This window comes from Onychostoma macrolepis, chromosome 23, assembly GCF_012432095.1.
Source record: "Onychostoma macrolepis isolate SWU-2019 chromosome 23, ASM1243209v1, whole genome shotgun sequence".
NCBI classification, from domain to species: Eukaryota; Metazoa; Chordata; class Actinopteri; order Cypriniformes; family Cyprinidae; genus Onychostoma; species Onychostoma macrolepis.
The window spans coordinates 8252922-8269591 of record NC_081177.1 but is presented as its reverse complement, the minus strand read 5'-3'; the positions used below and the strand labels follow the sequence as shown (position 1 = coordinate 8269591).

At 37.4% G+C, this 16670-nt stretch overlaps 2 protein-coding genes across 4 annotated transcripts in view; one reads left to right on the top strand and one right to left on the bottom strand.

Moving 5' to 3' along the window:
- spryd3 (SPRY domain containing 3) overlaps positions 1-8290 on the bottom strand; it is a 52000-nt gene extending 43710 nt beyond the window's left edge. The window contains exons 1-3 of one of the 3 annotated variants that reach the window (XM_058762283.1): positions 8152-8290; positions 4425-4598; positions 4031-4137 (exon numbers count right to left, since the gene is read on the bottom strand). In XM_058762283.1, the coding sequence (XP_058618266.1) occupies positions 4031-4137; positions 4425-4548 (231 nt within the window). In that variant the 5' untranslated portion in view covers positions 4549-4598; positions 8152-8290. Of the gene's footprint in view, positions 1-4030; positions 4138-4424; positions 5866-8151 lie in introns of those variants that run through there. The other 2 variants (XM_058762282.1, XM_058762284.1) reach the window with 2 other exon arrangements.
- Positions 8291-8474: 184 nt separating this feature from the next.
- pip4k2ca (phosphatidylinositol-5-phosphate 4-kinase, type II, gamma a) lies at positions 8475-16592 on the top strand. Its single transcript, XM_058762286.1, has 10 exons — positions 8475-8643; positions 9682-9779; positions 9961-10057; positions 10190-10336; positions 12200-12346; positions 13843-13881; positions 13967-14080; positions 14169-14433; positions 14556-14659; positions 14765-16592. The coding sequence occupies exons 1-10, from the start codon at positions 8482-8484 to the stop codon at positions 14843-14845; spliced, it is 1254 nt and encodes a 417-aa protein (XP_058618269.1). The 5' UTR covers positions 8475-8481; the 3' UTR covers positions 14846-16592.
- Positions 16593-16670: the final 78 nt, after the last annotated feature.

Below are 16670 nucleotides of genomic sequence, written 5' to 3'. Positions count from 1 at the left end.
GTTCAATGGTGTTCATAACCGATAAACAGATCTATTCTGCGGCACAAACCGAGACTCGGAAGGCAAACGTGTTTGTGTTAAAGAGAACTATGACCACACATGTCAATATCGTAAGATAAACATCTAAATCCTGTTTGCCTTCTGTACTAATACCAGCCCATCTTTGACATCTTAACTTTCATCCCGCTTCACGACAACAACAAATAAACACCACTCTGTCCTTATGGGACCCCTTCAGCTGGGTGTGACCTGAAAGCAGGCTTTTGCATGTAAGAGACCCCATCAGACACATCTGCTTGGTGCATCCTGATGGTAAATATAGTTGGTATAAACCCCTTGGCCACTGTATGGAATTTTCATCGTCTTCAACAAAAGCACTCCGAGACTTCTCGGCACGAAAAGACAACTCATAAACTTTCGATTAATGGTATCTGGGCCAAAGCACAACTCTGAACTTTATGAAGTCCTCCAAAGAGATCAGATTTATCTGGTTGACGAGGCTGATGGATTGCATTATTAGCTGCTGGCATATATCGTCTTGTGTACATTCCAGCGAAAACATTGCCCCAATTTTCCACACACTCCCTTCTCCAAAATAAACTATTAAGGGGCAGAATCATCGTTGGTTGAATCACTCCATAATAAAGCAACGTTCTCAATTCAGGTGCTTGTTCAATCCGCTTCACTCTTAAAAATAAAGGGGCTTAAAAGGTCTTCACAGCGATGCCATAGAAGAATTTTTGGTTCCACAAAGGAACATTCAGTCAAAGGTTCTTTAAAGAACCATCTCTTCCTTACCTTTTTATAATCTCAAGAACCTTCTTTCGCCACAAAGAACCTTTTGTGAAACAGAAAGGTTCTTCAGATATTAAAGGTTCTTTATGGAACCATTTAGACAAAAAAGGTTTTTCTTTGGCATCGTGAAACACCTTTATTTTTAAGAGTGTTGTTAAGTCTGAAGTCACGTATCAACGGGTCCTAACATTCTATCAGATCCCAAAAGCAAGCAACATACCACTGAAAAATCATGATCCTAAGCTTCATCTCCATACAATAATGTCAGATGGTTGGCACCGATAGCCTAGTGGTTAGCATGCCGATATATAGCACAACTGTGCTCACGGCGACCCGAGTTCGATTCCCGTTTCTAGGTCCTTTGCCAATCCCGCCCCCCTCTTTCCACCCAATATATATATATATAAAAAAGAAGTGTCAGCTGATCAAACAGCGACTAATCTTTTATGAATCGTTGAAATATTGGTGTCCAGGACACTGTGAGCCCGGAGACTGTAATTTATACCTTTAGTTTTTAAAAAGCTTTGTTTAAATATATGAATAGTGCTGAGATTGAGTGTTCTCAACTGAAACAAGTAGAGGCTTGGATTAAGAAATTTCTTGCGTCACAACTTAACATGTTGTTGATATTATTGTGAATGCTTGGTCCATAAAAGTGTCATTTTTTAAAAACTTTTTGGCTTGGTAATTCGTAGCTTTCGTGACGAATGCCAACCCCAAGCCCATCTCAACATCCAATCAACTGAACCTCAAACCAAATCCCTGCTCCACATTTTGTCTTTTTTGATGATCGGAAGAATGTCACAATACAGAAGAAAAGATCCGTCACCACTTCAGTTTCATCGCAACTTTAATAAGTAGTTTTTCTGCAACTGAAAGATCATGAAAAGGTTCAAAAAGTAACTAATACTACAATGCTACATGAAAAAGCTTGACTTCTATGAAGTGGCTGATCTTTTTAGCATTCTTAGAAGCAACAGGGTTAATGGTGCGACTCTCCCACAAGCAAATTACCGTAGTCGGCAGAGAAATGGAATCCCTCGCCTTCATTGTTACCATGGCAAAGATTACTAGAATGCTCTAACATTTTCACAGATGATGCAGAAAAAGTAACCATCATAGCCAGAGTAAGTATCCTGGGCAAAGGAATGTTTCCAGATACAATAATGGGTGAGGGAAAGCTGGAGCAGTGCTTGATGATTTCTAAAAGGAAAAATAATCTCTCTCTCTCTTTCTTTCCACCCCCCCTTACACATTCTCTCTCCCTCTCTCTCTCTCTCCCTCTCTCTCTCTCCCTCTCTCTCTGTCTCTCAGTCCCAGCCCCTGAAGGTGTCATAACTGTGCTCTCTCCCTCTCGCTCTCTATCACCGCCTTTCAGATCTTTAAAAGCCGCTGCTTGCCATTTCTCACTCGTTCTCGGTTTGTATCCTCTGGCACTGCAGGGGACTCCCGGCTCGCAGCCTCACCAAGCTGAAAAGCGAGCAAAGAAACAGAGAGGGGAAAGAGAAACAGACTTCCAGAAATAGCATCAGCCACGTACGACACAACCGAGCATGGAGAACCTGAGACCTGGACGCAAGATGTCTTTTCTTTCCAACTTGACGCCCGTTGTCCTGTTGCTGATCATCTACAGTGGATCCTGGTCTTTGGCGGGTCGCTTGGGCCCCCACAAAAACTGCCTGACCTGCAAAGACGGGAACCCCTCGGGCGCGGGCCGGGCCTCCAGGGACCCGGCCGGGGCGCCCAGCACCACCGTGTTGGCGTCAGGGGAGCCCTGCGGGGTTTACACCCTGAGCTGCGCCAAGGGGCTTCGATGCGTGCCCCCTCCACGTGAACACAGCCCCCTTCAGGCTCTGCTGCAGGGCAGAGGCTTCTGCGCCAAACAGAGCAGAACCAGTCCCACCGAGAGGCCCCGCCCCACAGGTAAGAGTTTCAGCCAGCGGATGCCTTTGCGGTCCCTTCCTCCGTGCCGTAGCTTCGCCGGCATCTCGCCGTGCCGCATGCGGTGAGAAAATGCGATGGCTAATCTGCTTTAAGTACCACGCCGAAATAGCTCGAGGATGCATTTCAGGTTCCACGGATGTGCTGGCAAGCCGCTGTGCTGCAGTGTCCATATCAGAGGCTTGGTAGGATGACAAAACTGTAACTGAACCAAGGACATGTGCATAAAGTGCCGGGAATAGCTGCTGGTTTGCATGTGATGGCTGTAAATTCCTGCAGGGTGTAAAGGCATTTCTGTGATTTGAGGCTTTCGCACATCGTAAATACGCATGATGAAGATCACTTGTAATAATGGCCATTTGGATGAATGTGCAAGGGTTGTATATGAGTATAGATGTGTGTGTGTGTGTGTGTGTGTGTGTGTGTGTGTAGTTATGTGACAGTCTATGCAACTGTGCCATGCATATGGACATCAGTACTATTCAAAGCAGAATAAAGAGGAAAAACAGTGGGGATAAAGAGCAAGAGTAGTGTATGTGTGTGTGTTCTTGAGTGTATATCAGTGTCACCCACATTCCTACAGTGTCATTTCGTGTAGCAGGTGAAATGTAGTCATGCAGTCTCCATCTACTGTTTACTTTCAGTCATTGCAACTTAAGAGAGCCTATATTGTCAATTTATAAGAATGATTTGAGGAACTATTCTCTAAAAATGTGGGTTTTGTCCAGAACAAATAACCCAAATCAAGCAACATATACTCTTAAATCACAGCCAAACATGTTAATTTAGTCGAATCATAGGTTTCAATGTCTTTTTCTCAAAAATGCAGAGTCATAATTCAGTATTAATGTCCCTTTTTTCTCACAGGGTCACATCCTTCGAATAGTGGTGAAATAGACAAGGTGAGTCTATCTTTTGGTTCATGGCTTCTACAATTAATGCTTGCAATCTAAGCATTAGACCAAGGTAAAAAAAAAGGGGTTCATTATGCTTCATTATTAATTGTTTTATATAATTTAATATTAAATGTTAAAGACAGGTCAGATTGTGGCTGAATAATTAAAGTGGAACTCTAGTTTTAAGATCCTGAAAACCTTACGATTTTATAATAATTATATAATTAAATATACTTATTATTTTATATTGTTACACCAAACTCATTTGTGTATCTCTAGCTTGCGCTATATACAAAACAATCGGTGCCAGAAGAGAATGGAATGGAATGATCAAAATGCCTCTTAAGCAAATATATGACGTGTGGCATTTCAACATTTTGTTCTCAACATTTCCTCACCAGGCTCCATGTCGTAAGCTGCTCAACACTGTCTTGCGAGGTCTCGAACTCACCATTTTCCAGTCCGATCGTGACATCTACATCCCAAACTGTGACACTCGTGGGTTCTACAGGAAAAAGCAGGTACTTGTTAACTAAATCAATATCAAATGGAAATGTAGTGGCTTTATTGATAAGGAAAAAAGGCTTGGTAACATTAACATTTAATAATAATAATGAACGAGAAGGATTATTTTATCACTGTTTACTCTTATTGTTAGTTCTTCTGGGTTTGTAATAGTAATACTTCCTTGTGGAAGTTCGCTTTAATAAATGAACTAAGGGAGGAAGTTTGGATATCCGAAGGTCACCATTATGAGCAATTTTACTTTGCGAATGACAACCTTCGACGTACCAAAGCCAGAACAATCTCTTGTTGTCTTGTAGTGTCGGTCTTCTAAGGGCATGCAGCGTGGCCACTGCTGGTGCGTCGACGAGATGGGCAACACCGTGCCATCACGTGCCGGGGAGGATGGCATTTTACCATGTGATGGAGAGTGAGGGGAGCGACGGCCCCACAGCTCTGAGCCTGGAGGAAGAGGAGGGGTACAGGGAGAGGGGATGACTTCAGCTTGGTGCAAGACACTGCCTGACCAGGACACACCAGGGATAAACCACTTCACATGGGAACGGGCCCTCACTCAGAACGTCCAGACCACGTTCACTGCCATAAACTCGAATAAACAGCATCAGAACACAGAAAAAATGACCACTACACCACATGAGCTTAAGTTGGGATAGGTCAGCTGTTACAGAGAGGTATTTAATTCCTGGCCACAACTCCTACGTATGTTTGTTTCTCAATGGGCTGTTTAACTATTAAGAAGATGGGGTGACGTCCCCTCTCCCCTTCTCCAATGATACACTGACTAAACTATACTAATGAAAACGGAATATACCTTCGCGTCTAATTTATTCTGGAGTATTGCTAAATTTCCTTGAATCTTTTCCTCAAAGACTTGCATACTTTTGAATCGTACACATTGTCATGTAATCGACATCTAAACGCTATCATAATGTGCACATTTGGGAAGTACTCCTTTTTCGTTCATACGACACTGACCGCAAACACACGTCGTGGATTATTTGTACATAAGTGAGGTTATCGTGGTTGGTTGTGTCATGAGGTGGAATATTCTTGAATGCTGATGGCTGTTACCTTTTTCGAGAAGTTGTTAGGCATATTTTTATATATTTCAATATGCTATTTTATATATATATATATATAAAATATATATAAATTGTTGATTTATTTAATGAACTACAATGCCATGTATTTTTATATTGTCAGCAGTTTTTTCATTGTCAAAACAGAGCTTATTTTATTTGCTAAGAGAGTGAGCGCCATGCGTTGGTGTCACCATAAAGAGGGATTAAAAACAAAAATACAATTTGAACACACCCTTAAGAGCATTTACTGCTGTACATGTGTTTTTTTTATATAATTTGTATTATTTTATGTCATTATTTATGTTGATCCTTCAGTATTGGAAAGTGTTACTATATCGCTTAATTTTCAATATTTCAATATTGGGTATTTTGTTCAGAACTCTGTGTTTTCTCATTCCCAAAATGCATTGAGAAAAAGTGCACAAAATAATGTCTGATCAATGTACCTCACACTGATTTTGTTGTATCAATATATGTGCCAGTAGTTGTGGGCCCTTGAAAAGGAGCCCATTGGAAAAAAATATATATATATAACGTGTGCAAGTTATATAAAAAATAAAAAAATAAACGGATACAGAGAAAAATAAATGCATATGTTAATATAAAGACTGACTTTTTGCAGGATCTCATTTGGAAACCCACATGCATGAAATTGAATATGATCAATTATGAATACTATCAAACCATGCACAACTGAAAAAAAAAAAAAACGAAGCGATGAATTAGCAAAAGGCAACAAGAAAGAGCAGATGCTGCTGTTGGCTGCAAAAATACAGCCATATGCTCATACAAATGTCACATACAAATATTGCCTTGTGCGTACTGAGCTATGGTGACTGTGCATTTTTGCAAGCCCAGAGCAGATTTTGTTTACTAAGAATAACTTTATGCTTTATCGGGGTATAACATCTTGTTATATCAGCCAAGTGGTTACATATAATGCTATTTGTACATCTAATTCTCATGAATATAAGGCAAAGATTAAATATTTGTGCTGGAGCTTTTGTGCCAATACAGATTCATGCACATGTATACTCACACAACAATCCATATGCTTGTTTCCAAGGTAACAACATATAGCAGAATATAGCATATGTCTGTGCTTTCATCATGCCCTACTTTGAATCACTGTGACTTGGAGAATTTATTCGCTCAGTAACGTAAGCTACATTTTTGTATGCATATATTATTCGCTGTGTCAAATCAAGAGAGCCAAAATATACAATCTACAGAGGAAGAAATAACCACATATATAAACAGTATTTTTACCCACATTTGATATATTTGATCAGTGTTTGGAAGGTTACTTTGAAAATGTAATAGGTTACAGATTACAATTTACTGTATCTAAAATGTAATAAGTAGTGTAACTATTACATTTGATTACTTTTTGACTACTTTTCTAAATTTGTAATGTTTTCAACTGTTAATCATTTACAAACATGCAAAAGAGGCAGGGTTAACCTTACAGTAGTTCAACACTGATTACTGTCACTTTCGAAATCCTTCATCACTTTCATTAAGATTATATTCATTTAATTTTAAAGCACAGCCACCACAAAATCAGAATTAATTTGAGATAATTCTTAGGTTAAATATTTAAAACCATAACAAGAAAAAGTTTAGTAGCTATGATACTGTTTTTGAAATCAAATACTTGCATAGCTATGACAGGAAACACTGGCATCTAACAATGGCTTGAAAAAACAAAACAATTAATTTTAAAAATAAAGCATATGCATAAATCCAAATAGCAAACAGTTATAGAATAAGCATGTGTCCTTTTCTGTGTCCTAAACTCCTGAAACATTGGTGTCTCACATTTTAGAGCAGTCACTGCAATTTATGAAAGAAATCAGTTAAATCTGTTTGTGGGTGTGTGAGGGGGGAAAAAAATCAGATGAAACCCCCTTTGTAATTGTTAACATTTTCATAAGTAACTGTAATTTAATTACACATTTTTTCTCAGTAACTGTAATTTACTGTAACTGACTAAATGTAACTGATTACAGTTTATTACATTTTATTACTTATTTTCATTTGATTACATTATTATTACATTTATTTTGTAATTAAATTACATAATTTAGTTACATGTAACTAGTTACTTCTCAAAACTGCATGTGATATGAATTTTTAAACTGTAAATAATTAATTTTCAAACCGGCTTCCCAGACGCCACTGCTATTGCTAGGACAATGGCAAATAGACTAATTTAGACAGATTTGAGGAAAATGTGAGTTGGGCTTGCCTGTGTAAACACTGACAACGCTAGGATGGCATGGGTGGTTGCCAGGGTGTTGCTGCGTGATTCCTCTAATTTCACGCATTAATTTTTACAGGCCCAAAAGTCAAAAGTCCACTCCCAAGTCTGTACTGACATTCTGGGGTGCGTTTCCCAAAAAGTTCCGTCTTTAGAGTTCAATGGAACTTACCACTATAGATAGCTAAGGATGCTTTTGGGAAAAGCACCCCTGCTAATTACGGCTCGAGGTCTTTCTTTAGTTAAGGTAAATTTGCCCCACAATTTAAGGGAACGGACCGACTCAATTCCGCGAATCGGTTCTTTCGAACAATTCTTTTTATAGAACCTTCTGATTATCTTAATTAACTAGTTATCTTCTGGCTGAACATTTTTCGCATATTTTAATTAGGCTAAATACAACGTAGCCTATTAATGTAGATAAAACTATATTCTTTTCGCCCCATCGTAAGTTCGGTTCATGCTCGCGCTAGGACCGATTCGTGAACGAACCGTATTTTTGAACCGGTTCAAACGAATCACTGAAAAGATCCACCTCAAAACAACGGTTCGTTCGGACATGTCAGTTATGTCAACCGCAGGAACTTGTCAGACGAAATATTATAGTTATGGTCAGGTTAGTATTGATGTTTTCACGGTCTCATCTCACCTGTACGGTCACAAACCACGTGACGTAGGTAGGCTACACTCAGGTGAGAGTCTGACACACATTCTTGCTGTCACAATATATCAAGAGCTGCTCCTCTGAACTTGTGGGAGGAGCATCTGGATCACTGCCACACTTCAGCAACCTAGTGTTGTTCACTTCCACGAAGAATCGGTCCATCTGGGCCTGCAAACACGGCGGAAAACCGGCCTCCTCGGCGTAGCGCTTGTGTTGTTATCGACTTTGATTGTCAGCTAGAGGAACCGGAGCAGGAACAGAGGGAGGCGGATCCGAGAGGAAAATAGACCGCTGTGTTACAGGGGAGTGACCGTGATGATGGCGTCCCTCGGTAACACCGGCAGCGCCTCCAGCCCGATGGTCATGCTCGCCCCCAAAACCAAGACCAAAAAGAAACATTTCGTGCAGCAGAAGGTGAAAGTGTTCCGGGCGAGCGACCCGATGCTCAGCGTGTTCATGTGGGGCGTTAATCATTCGGTAAGGCGGTATATGATTCACTTAACTTCCTACATCACAACTGCCATTTTATAAGCTAACAGTTAGCTGCAAGCACGCATATTGGGGATTTGAGGCCTTTAAATGCATTATGCATGGTAATGTTAATAAAATTAGCGTGTACTGTTGTTGATATAGGTTTTGGCACGAGGTCACACGCAAACCGGGTACATTCGTTTGATTGCACGCGGCGGATTTACAACTGTTGCTACCGATTTGCGAACGAATCGTTCTTTTGAGTCGAATCTTTGAAATGGTTCACAACACGATTTGTGGCGAATCGGACTGAATCGGTCTAAATCAGTTCAACCGATTCTAGCCATTATTTTGTTTTGTTTAATTGAAATGCAAATCATATTTAGGTTCTACGACTTTGTTTTAGTGATTTGAATCGCATATGCAATAAATTGCTTAAATATAATCACCCATATTATACATACGAAAATAAAACGGTTTGAACATAATGTAAGTAGCCTATGTATTACCTTGATTGAACGTTTTAGATGATATTAAATTCACCGTATGATGATGTAACGTCACGAGGTAAACGAATCAGTGAATTATTGCTTTAAACGGTTCTTTGAGACTGTTCGAAAGAGCCGTTTGGCAAATGAGTCAGAGTTCATGTGAGTAACTGTTGTAGAGAAAATCATTTTTGGAGATGTATGCTTTTAGTATCTTAAATTTGTCTTTTCCATTTATATGTTGCTTGCAAAACTATTTAGACAAAATCCACGACTAATTATGCAGATTATAGTGTTTAAAAATTATGACTGAAATTCCAATAGGAATCATGCAAACATTCCTTTAAGAATAATTGCTTTTAGGGAGAGTTTATGTGCTATGAATCATTTAGATGTTGCATAATTGGGAGACTGGGAAGTCTTCATGCAATGGTATGTGTTAGAAGAGGGTGTATATACAAGCGTCGAGTCATTCGCCGTTAGGATATGGAAAATCTGCAAGTGCAAAGTTCATTTCAGATGCAAAAAAGTAGTTTTTCCCACTCTGTTTTTCCAGATAAATGATTTGAATCAAGTTCCAGTGCCCGTCATGCTGCTCCCGGACGACTTCAAAGCCAACACCAAAATTAAAGTGAACAATCATCTCTTCAACAAGTATTTATCAAAAGCACATCATTATTTTACACAGATTTTCATTGTACTGTGCTTATTGATCTTATAAGCAGGGACATGCTTGATGAATTCTTGTACTGACGGTGAAAGAGTGTAATTGGCAGCTTTTTCTGCAGAACAGCCACATCAAAGAGTTTTAATATGATCCTTCTGTACCTCACAGAGAGAATCTTCCAGGCCATTTTAAATTTAAGGAGTACTGTCCGCAAGTCTTCAGGAACCTCAGGGAGCGATTTGGAATTGAAGATCTTGACTATCAGGTGACAAACATTTTGTGCATTGCATCCGTTGATTGAAAGTGTTTTATTTCTTTTCTTATTGGATGTAATATAATATTACTGCAAAATGTGATCTGAATTTTTGTGCTTGCATGCATGGATGTTTTCCATCAGGTGTCCCTGGCTCGCAGTGCTCCCATGAGAGGCGATGGACAGGGAGAAGGTCTTCTCTTCACGTCCTATGACCGTACGCTGATAGTAAAGCAGATCTCCAGTGAAGAAGTAGCTGATATGCATAACATTCTGTCCGAGTATCACCAGGTATCTCACAACACATTCACGGTTAATTCAAACCATATCAAATGAGATAGTTAATATCTGTTCAACTGCTGTATCCTTCATGAAAGAGTCTCTTATGCACATTGGTATTTACATACAAATATGATTCTAGAAGTTGTGATCTGTTCAATGAAATTCATAACTTTTCCACCATAAACTAGAATGCCAACCACATTGTTTGGAGGCACTGTCTTATTAATTAAACTTTAGCTTCAAAAGGTTGCAAACAATACAGACACATCGTATGACAGGCATTCGTATTTTAATTTGAATTGTATATGACTTTAGCTTACATATTACACAAGGTTGCTTGTGTTGGGGAAGTGATCAGACAAAAGAATTCAGACTCTAGCTATTTTTGTTTGATTGCCCAGTTGGGGTTGGTCATTTCCTCTTTACAATGTTATACAAACTTGTTCAGTCACTGAAGTCATTTTCATGTTACATGCACACTTCCTTAAAATAGGTAAATTTCTCTTTTTATGATTGACAATGAGCTTTTGTTGTTTTGTGTGGTTATTTAAAGGTATAGTAAGTTGTTTATGGCCGATACAGTGGTAGTCTTAGATTTTATACACCTATTGGCATGCATACAGCATCATGATAAAGTTGTTATTATAGGTGTTATTATATTCAAAGGTGTTTTTGTCATGAATAGCTCATTTAGGCCACAGCTAAAATTGTCTGAAAATAAGGCATGAGTGAGAGAAATATTAGGTCATGGGATTTCAACATGGCGGCCTCCATGAATGATGATCTTTCTTATGTGTCGAATAATGGCTACACCTACAGTTCAAAAGATTGGGGTCAGGTGGATTTATTTTTTTTATTTTTTTTGTTTTGGGGAAAAAAAAGCTTTTATATAGTAAGGAGGCAATATATTGATTAAAAGTGACAGTAAAGCCTTTCATAATGTTACAAAAGGTTTCTATTTCAAATAAATGCTTTTTTGAGCTTGAATTGTGAAAAAAAAAAAAGTTTGCAACATTTGATAATAAGAAATATTTCTTGAGTAGCAAATCGGCATATTACAATGATTTCTGAAGGATCATGTGACACTGAAGACTGAAGTAATGATGCTAAAAAAAATTCAGCTTAGCATCACAGAAATAAATATCATTCTCAAACATATTATAATAGAAAATAGTTATTTAAATTGTAATAATATTACTATTTTTACTGTATTTAACACAGTCTTGGTGCGCATAAGAGACTTATTTTAAAAACATGAAAAAATCTTACTGACCCCATACTTTTGAGCATGTATTTGTTAACGTATTATTATTATAAATTTTTTTTTAGATGTATGCTGTTTGCGCTCTTGTAAGAATTGGGTTAGCCTAGTGTTTGAGTGCCTGAGTCTTGTTTACAGTGCCGTGACAGCCATGAGATAAGTATGTGTGAGTGTGTTTCTCAGTTTCCATTGTAGCTGAATGAGCAGATCTTAATCAAGATTGTGTTTCTGCATTTGCATTTCCTTTATATTCACAACATGTCCTGAGGGTGCACTAACACATATCCAGGAGTCTATAATGATACATTTCTTACTAAATGTTAAATTATAAGCTAATATTTGTTTTTAAAGTACTATTAACATGCATTTTCTTTCATATTCCATGCAGTTTTAGTTCAGCACTGCTGATTTTAAGTTAGTCTAGATGTGCAGTGATGCAGACGGGGGAAAAAAAACTGTAATTTATTAAACCCGTGGGCTTGTTTGGTATTGGATACCATATGCTACTCAAAGTTGGTTCATTGGTTATAAACTATGTGCCATTGAATTAAACATTAAACTTTATGGTTGAAGCTCCCACAATATGATTGCTTTTGTTTTGTGCCTCGCAGCATATAGTGAAGTGTCATGGCAGTACACTCCTCCCTCAGTTTTTGGGCATGTACCGGGTTACGGTGGAGAGCGAGGACACGTACCTGATCGTCATGAGGAACATGTTCAGCCACAGACTCGTTGTCCACAGGAAATACGACCTGAAGGTAGGAAGCGTTCCTCGCCGCTGAGATGAGATGCTGTTTCTTCAGGATTGTTTTGACTGTGATGCTGATCTTTTCATAGCATGGCTGATATTAGTCTTTGCACACCTCATTAACTTGTCGAGCAATAAGCAAACAGCACCTAAATCATGTGGCACATCCCCTTAGACCTGGTTTAAGAGATTTAGGTGGACATGATTGATGAGTAGTTCATGAATAGTATCTCAGATGTGCCAGTTATTTGAGGATCTGAGTGCTGGGCTGCACTTTCAGAGCTGGAAATGGAAACGGTGCTTTATGGATGAAATTCAGTGAGGACAAGGGTTTTTTCCATCTTGTAGAATAGGCAATATCGTATATTTATGACAGTATAAAATTTAAGAATGATAATAATTAAAATAATTTAAAAGTGATTATTATTAGTAGTGTGTATGTATAAGACTACACTAGTAGCATCTTTTTTCATTTACACTTTAAAGGCATGTTGGGATAGTTAATGACTGATTAATTTACATGAATCAATTCAAACTGTCAGTAAATCATTTCAATAAAATTATTGATATTTCAGTAATTTTTTTTTTGTTGCTGTATTAGTTTAAATTTGTTTTTATTGAAGTTTGATTAATTTCTATGATTCACTTTGTTGTCTTTTTCAGGGAGTTGATCCAACTTTGTATCAAAATGGTTTTTTTTTTTCCACATTTAACATTTTCGAACAACATGGAAACAATGGCTGTTTGTTTAAAATTAATCACTAATGCTATATTATATAATATTATTATTATTATTAAGTATTGTATATTTACTTTATATTATATTGCTTTATATTTATGCCATTTAAAAAAAAATATATATATTTTCTGCTCACAAAGACTGCACTTATTTGATGGCAAATACAGTAAAACAGTATTATTGTGAAATATAATAAAAAAAAAACTGCTTTACGTGTTATTATATATATATATATATATATATATATTTGTAATTTATTCCTATATATATATTTGTAATTTTCATCAGCTATTACTCAGAAATTATAATCTTAATGATCCTAATATGCAGATTTGAAAGAATTATTATTATCAATGTTGAAAACAGTAGTGCTGTTTAATATATTTGTAGAAATCATGATATATTTTTTCAGGATTCTTTGAATGTGAAGTTAGTGAGCATAAATATAAATATTAAATGCATCTTTAAAATCTAAAAACAAAACCTTTCCGACAACTGCAGTGTATATCATAATAAAATAATCATCATAATGTTTATGGTATTATAATTATATCTATTAGTAATTATGTGAATGGCCAGGGTTTCTTTAGTTTTGCTTTTGGTATAAATAGGCCTTAACGGTCTTGTTTGTTGCTATTTTGATTCTGTGCCACAAGAGGGTGTGATCGCACTGATGTACAACACAGACTGATACAACAAATCATGTTCGAGCATCTGATGCTGATACATTTAATGAAAAATACACTCACGCATTGTGTTTTATTCAGGGTTCCCTGGTAGATCGTGAGGCTAGTGACAAAGAGAAGGTAGGACGCCAATCCAGATCATTTTTCAAAGTTACCTAATGCAACATAAGACACAATTCAGACATTCCTGCTTCTTCTAATGCAGGTGAAAGAGCTGCCGACTTTTAAAGACATGGATTTCAGAAATAACATGCAGAAGGTGTACGTGACAGAAGAGCAGAAAGAGAAGATTATGGAGAAGCTAAACCGAGATGTAGAGGTGAAAACTTGTAGTACTTTTTAAAAATGTCACGGTGACGTTTAAAAGGTTGTAAAATCCCTGCTCTTCATGCTCCTGTGATTTGTAGTTCCTGGTGAAGCTGAAGATAATGGACTACAGCCTGTTGCTAGGCATCCATGATGTGGCACGTGGCGAGCGGGAGGAAGAGGAGGCCGAGGAGCCCAGCTGTGAAGATGACACTGATCCCGAGAACGGCCTTGCTCCGGCCGCGCAGGTGGGCTCGTACGGCACGTCGCCGGAGGGCATCGCCGGTTACATGAACTCCTTCAAACCCCTGGGACCTGGAGAATTTGACCCTTACGTTGATGTATACGCTGTCAAAAGTGCCCCAGGTAAGTTGCGGCTGGTAAACCGGAGAGGAAGTTGAGGATATGGAGGGGAAACCACATGCGGCTAGCATGTATGGAAGAGGGAAGCGGGAAAGGAGGTGATGTGTGTTTGTGTTGGATTCCAGGAGCGCCGCAGAGGGAGGTGTATTTCATGGGCCTCATTGATGTGTTGACGCAGTACGACACGAAGAAGAAAGCTGCCCACGCTGCGAAGACCGTTAAACATGGCGTGAGTGGAAAAACAGTTTTAATGCGCACTCGTCCAGTATAATTTGCTTAATTCTGAGTTCTAGGAGGTTATAAAAACATGACTCATCCTGTTCCTTCCTTTCAGGCTGGTGCTGAAATATCTACGGTTCATCCAGAGCAGTATGCCAAACGATTCCGTGAATTCATCTCCAACATTTTTGCGTAACCACTTCTGGATATCTTTAGCAACACTTTAAGGTCACGCTTCACCCCAAAACCCCCCAAAATTATATTTTGCATAAAGAAATTAGGTCTATTTTTTAGGACTATTAAGTTATTTTTCATTGTGACACTATTTTTATGACAATAAAACACATTTGCCTCATTACTGTAATATGTCCAGATGTTTTTTTTTTTTTTTTTTTGTGATTGTCATTGCAATAATACAGTACTTTTTAAATTGAATTCAACGCATGTCTATGCACACGCGCACACATGCAGAAAATAAATGTATTAATAATAATTGTATTTAAAAAGAACTGTATTATTGAGTATGAAATTATTTCTTATTTTCGATTTTTTTTTTTTTTTTTTCTCTCTCTTTCATATATTAGGTATATATTTACATAAACACACACAGACAGACAACAATAGTACTCAATACAGTAATTCGTAATAAAATTATTATTAGGTTAGGTTCAATTATTAGGTTATTAATATTATTTATATAACAAATGGAAGTATTTCTTATTTTAGATTTTTATTAATAATTTTCTATATTCCATGTGTGTGTGTGTGTATGTATATACTCTTATATTTTGTATGTGTATATAAATTTGTTTTGAATTATTAGGAGAATTTGGAGGGGAAATGTGTTTTATTCTAAAAATAAAGTCCGAATAAAAAAATTCTTAATGGTGTTTAATAGGCTTAATTTTTTTTTAAAGCAAAATATAATTGTATTTTTTATTTTTTTGTCAGATTCACTCAACATGTTTCTATCTGCCGCCATCACATACGTTGTGTTTTTTTTTAGCGTCTCTTCATATTTTTTCACATTGTGCTTCATATTTTCATAACATAGCACGATATGTCTCATCCACACTACAGCTACGTTCATTAAGGATGTATTCACAAATAAATAACACTAGATTCGCATGAATCGCTTTATGACATAACCTACAAAACATGGGAACATCGCCTAATCTGTTAAGGAGATAAAACTCCAAACCTGTAGCAGTGACATAACTTGTTCTTGGTGTGTTCTCTCTCGTTCTTTGGACTTTGGCTTGGCAGAGAGAAAAACCGTCGCCTTAACCGCTTGTGGAGGAATAGCAGAAACTCAAGTTGTGCGATGCTTTAAGTGCATGCTAGCTTCGTTTGATATATGCAGCACTAGAATGTTGTGAGGAGGATAAGATAAAAAAAACAAATAAAAACACACAAACTGACAAGCCGGTGACCTTAAGTGTACGTTAAGGGTCTAGATTAAAGTAATATTATGAATTGAATGCTGACTGTTTATATGGATGGATGGATGGATGGATGGAGCACACACTCTTCTTTTCTCTTATTTGAGCTATTTTATGCAGTTAGCCTTAATGCAGAAAAGAGGACTTTTTGTAGTTTGTAGTTGAAATACTTTAGCAACACTGAGCTGATTTAGTATGAAATGCCTTATTGTTGCATTTTATTTATTTTGCAAATCAGTGTTTGGACCAAATATATTTTTCAGAGATTTCCAAAAACACGGTTTCTCTTATTTATTCATTTTAGCTTTGTACAATTCCAGTAGGCACAATTCCAGTATGTCCATAATAGTTGTATTTTAAATGGTATTTTTAGAGCTGTTTTAACACCTTAACATGTTACATTAAGACAAGTTGTTACATTGTATTCACATAATGCATGTAACGACTGTAATTACCAATAATGTGCATTCCTAAGTACAATAAAAACATTTTTTCTTATAATTTGGGTGAAAAAGAAATTGAGTCAACATTTACATGTACATGAAGTTTGTATACAGTTTCAGACAACATTTGGACTTA

What these genes read in the sequence shown, in the direction of transcription:
- pip4k2ca (XM_058762286.1), top strand. Translation starts at nt 8,482, where the DNA reads ATGATGGCGTCCCTCGGTAACACCGGCAGCGCCTCCAGCCCGATGGTC. An exon ending in ACAGGAAATACGACCTGAAG is followed by an intron (nt 12,347 to 13,842) that starts GTAGGAAGCGTT and finishes TGTTTTATTCAG; the next exon opens with GGTTCCCTGGTAGATCGTGA. An exon ending in AGCTAAACCGAGATGTAGAG is followed by an intron (nt 14,081 to 14,168) that starts GTGAAAACTTGT and finishes TGTGATTTGTAG; the next exon opens with TTCCTGGTGAAGCTGAAGAT.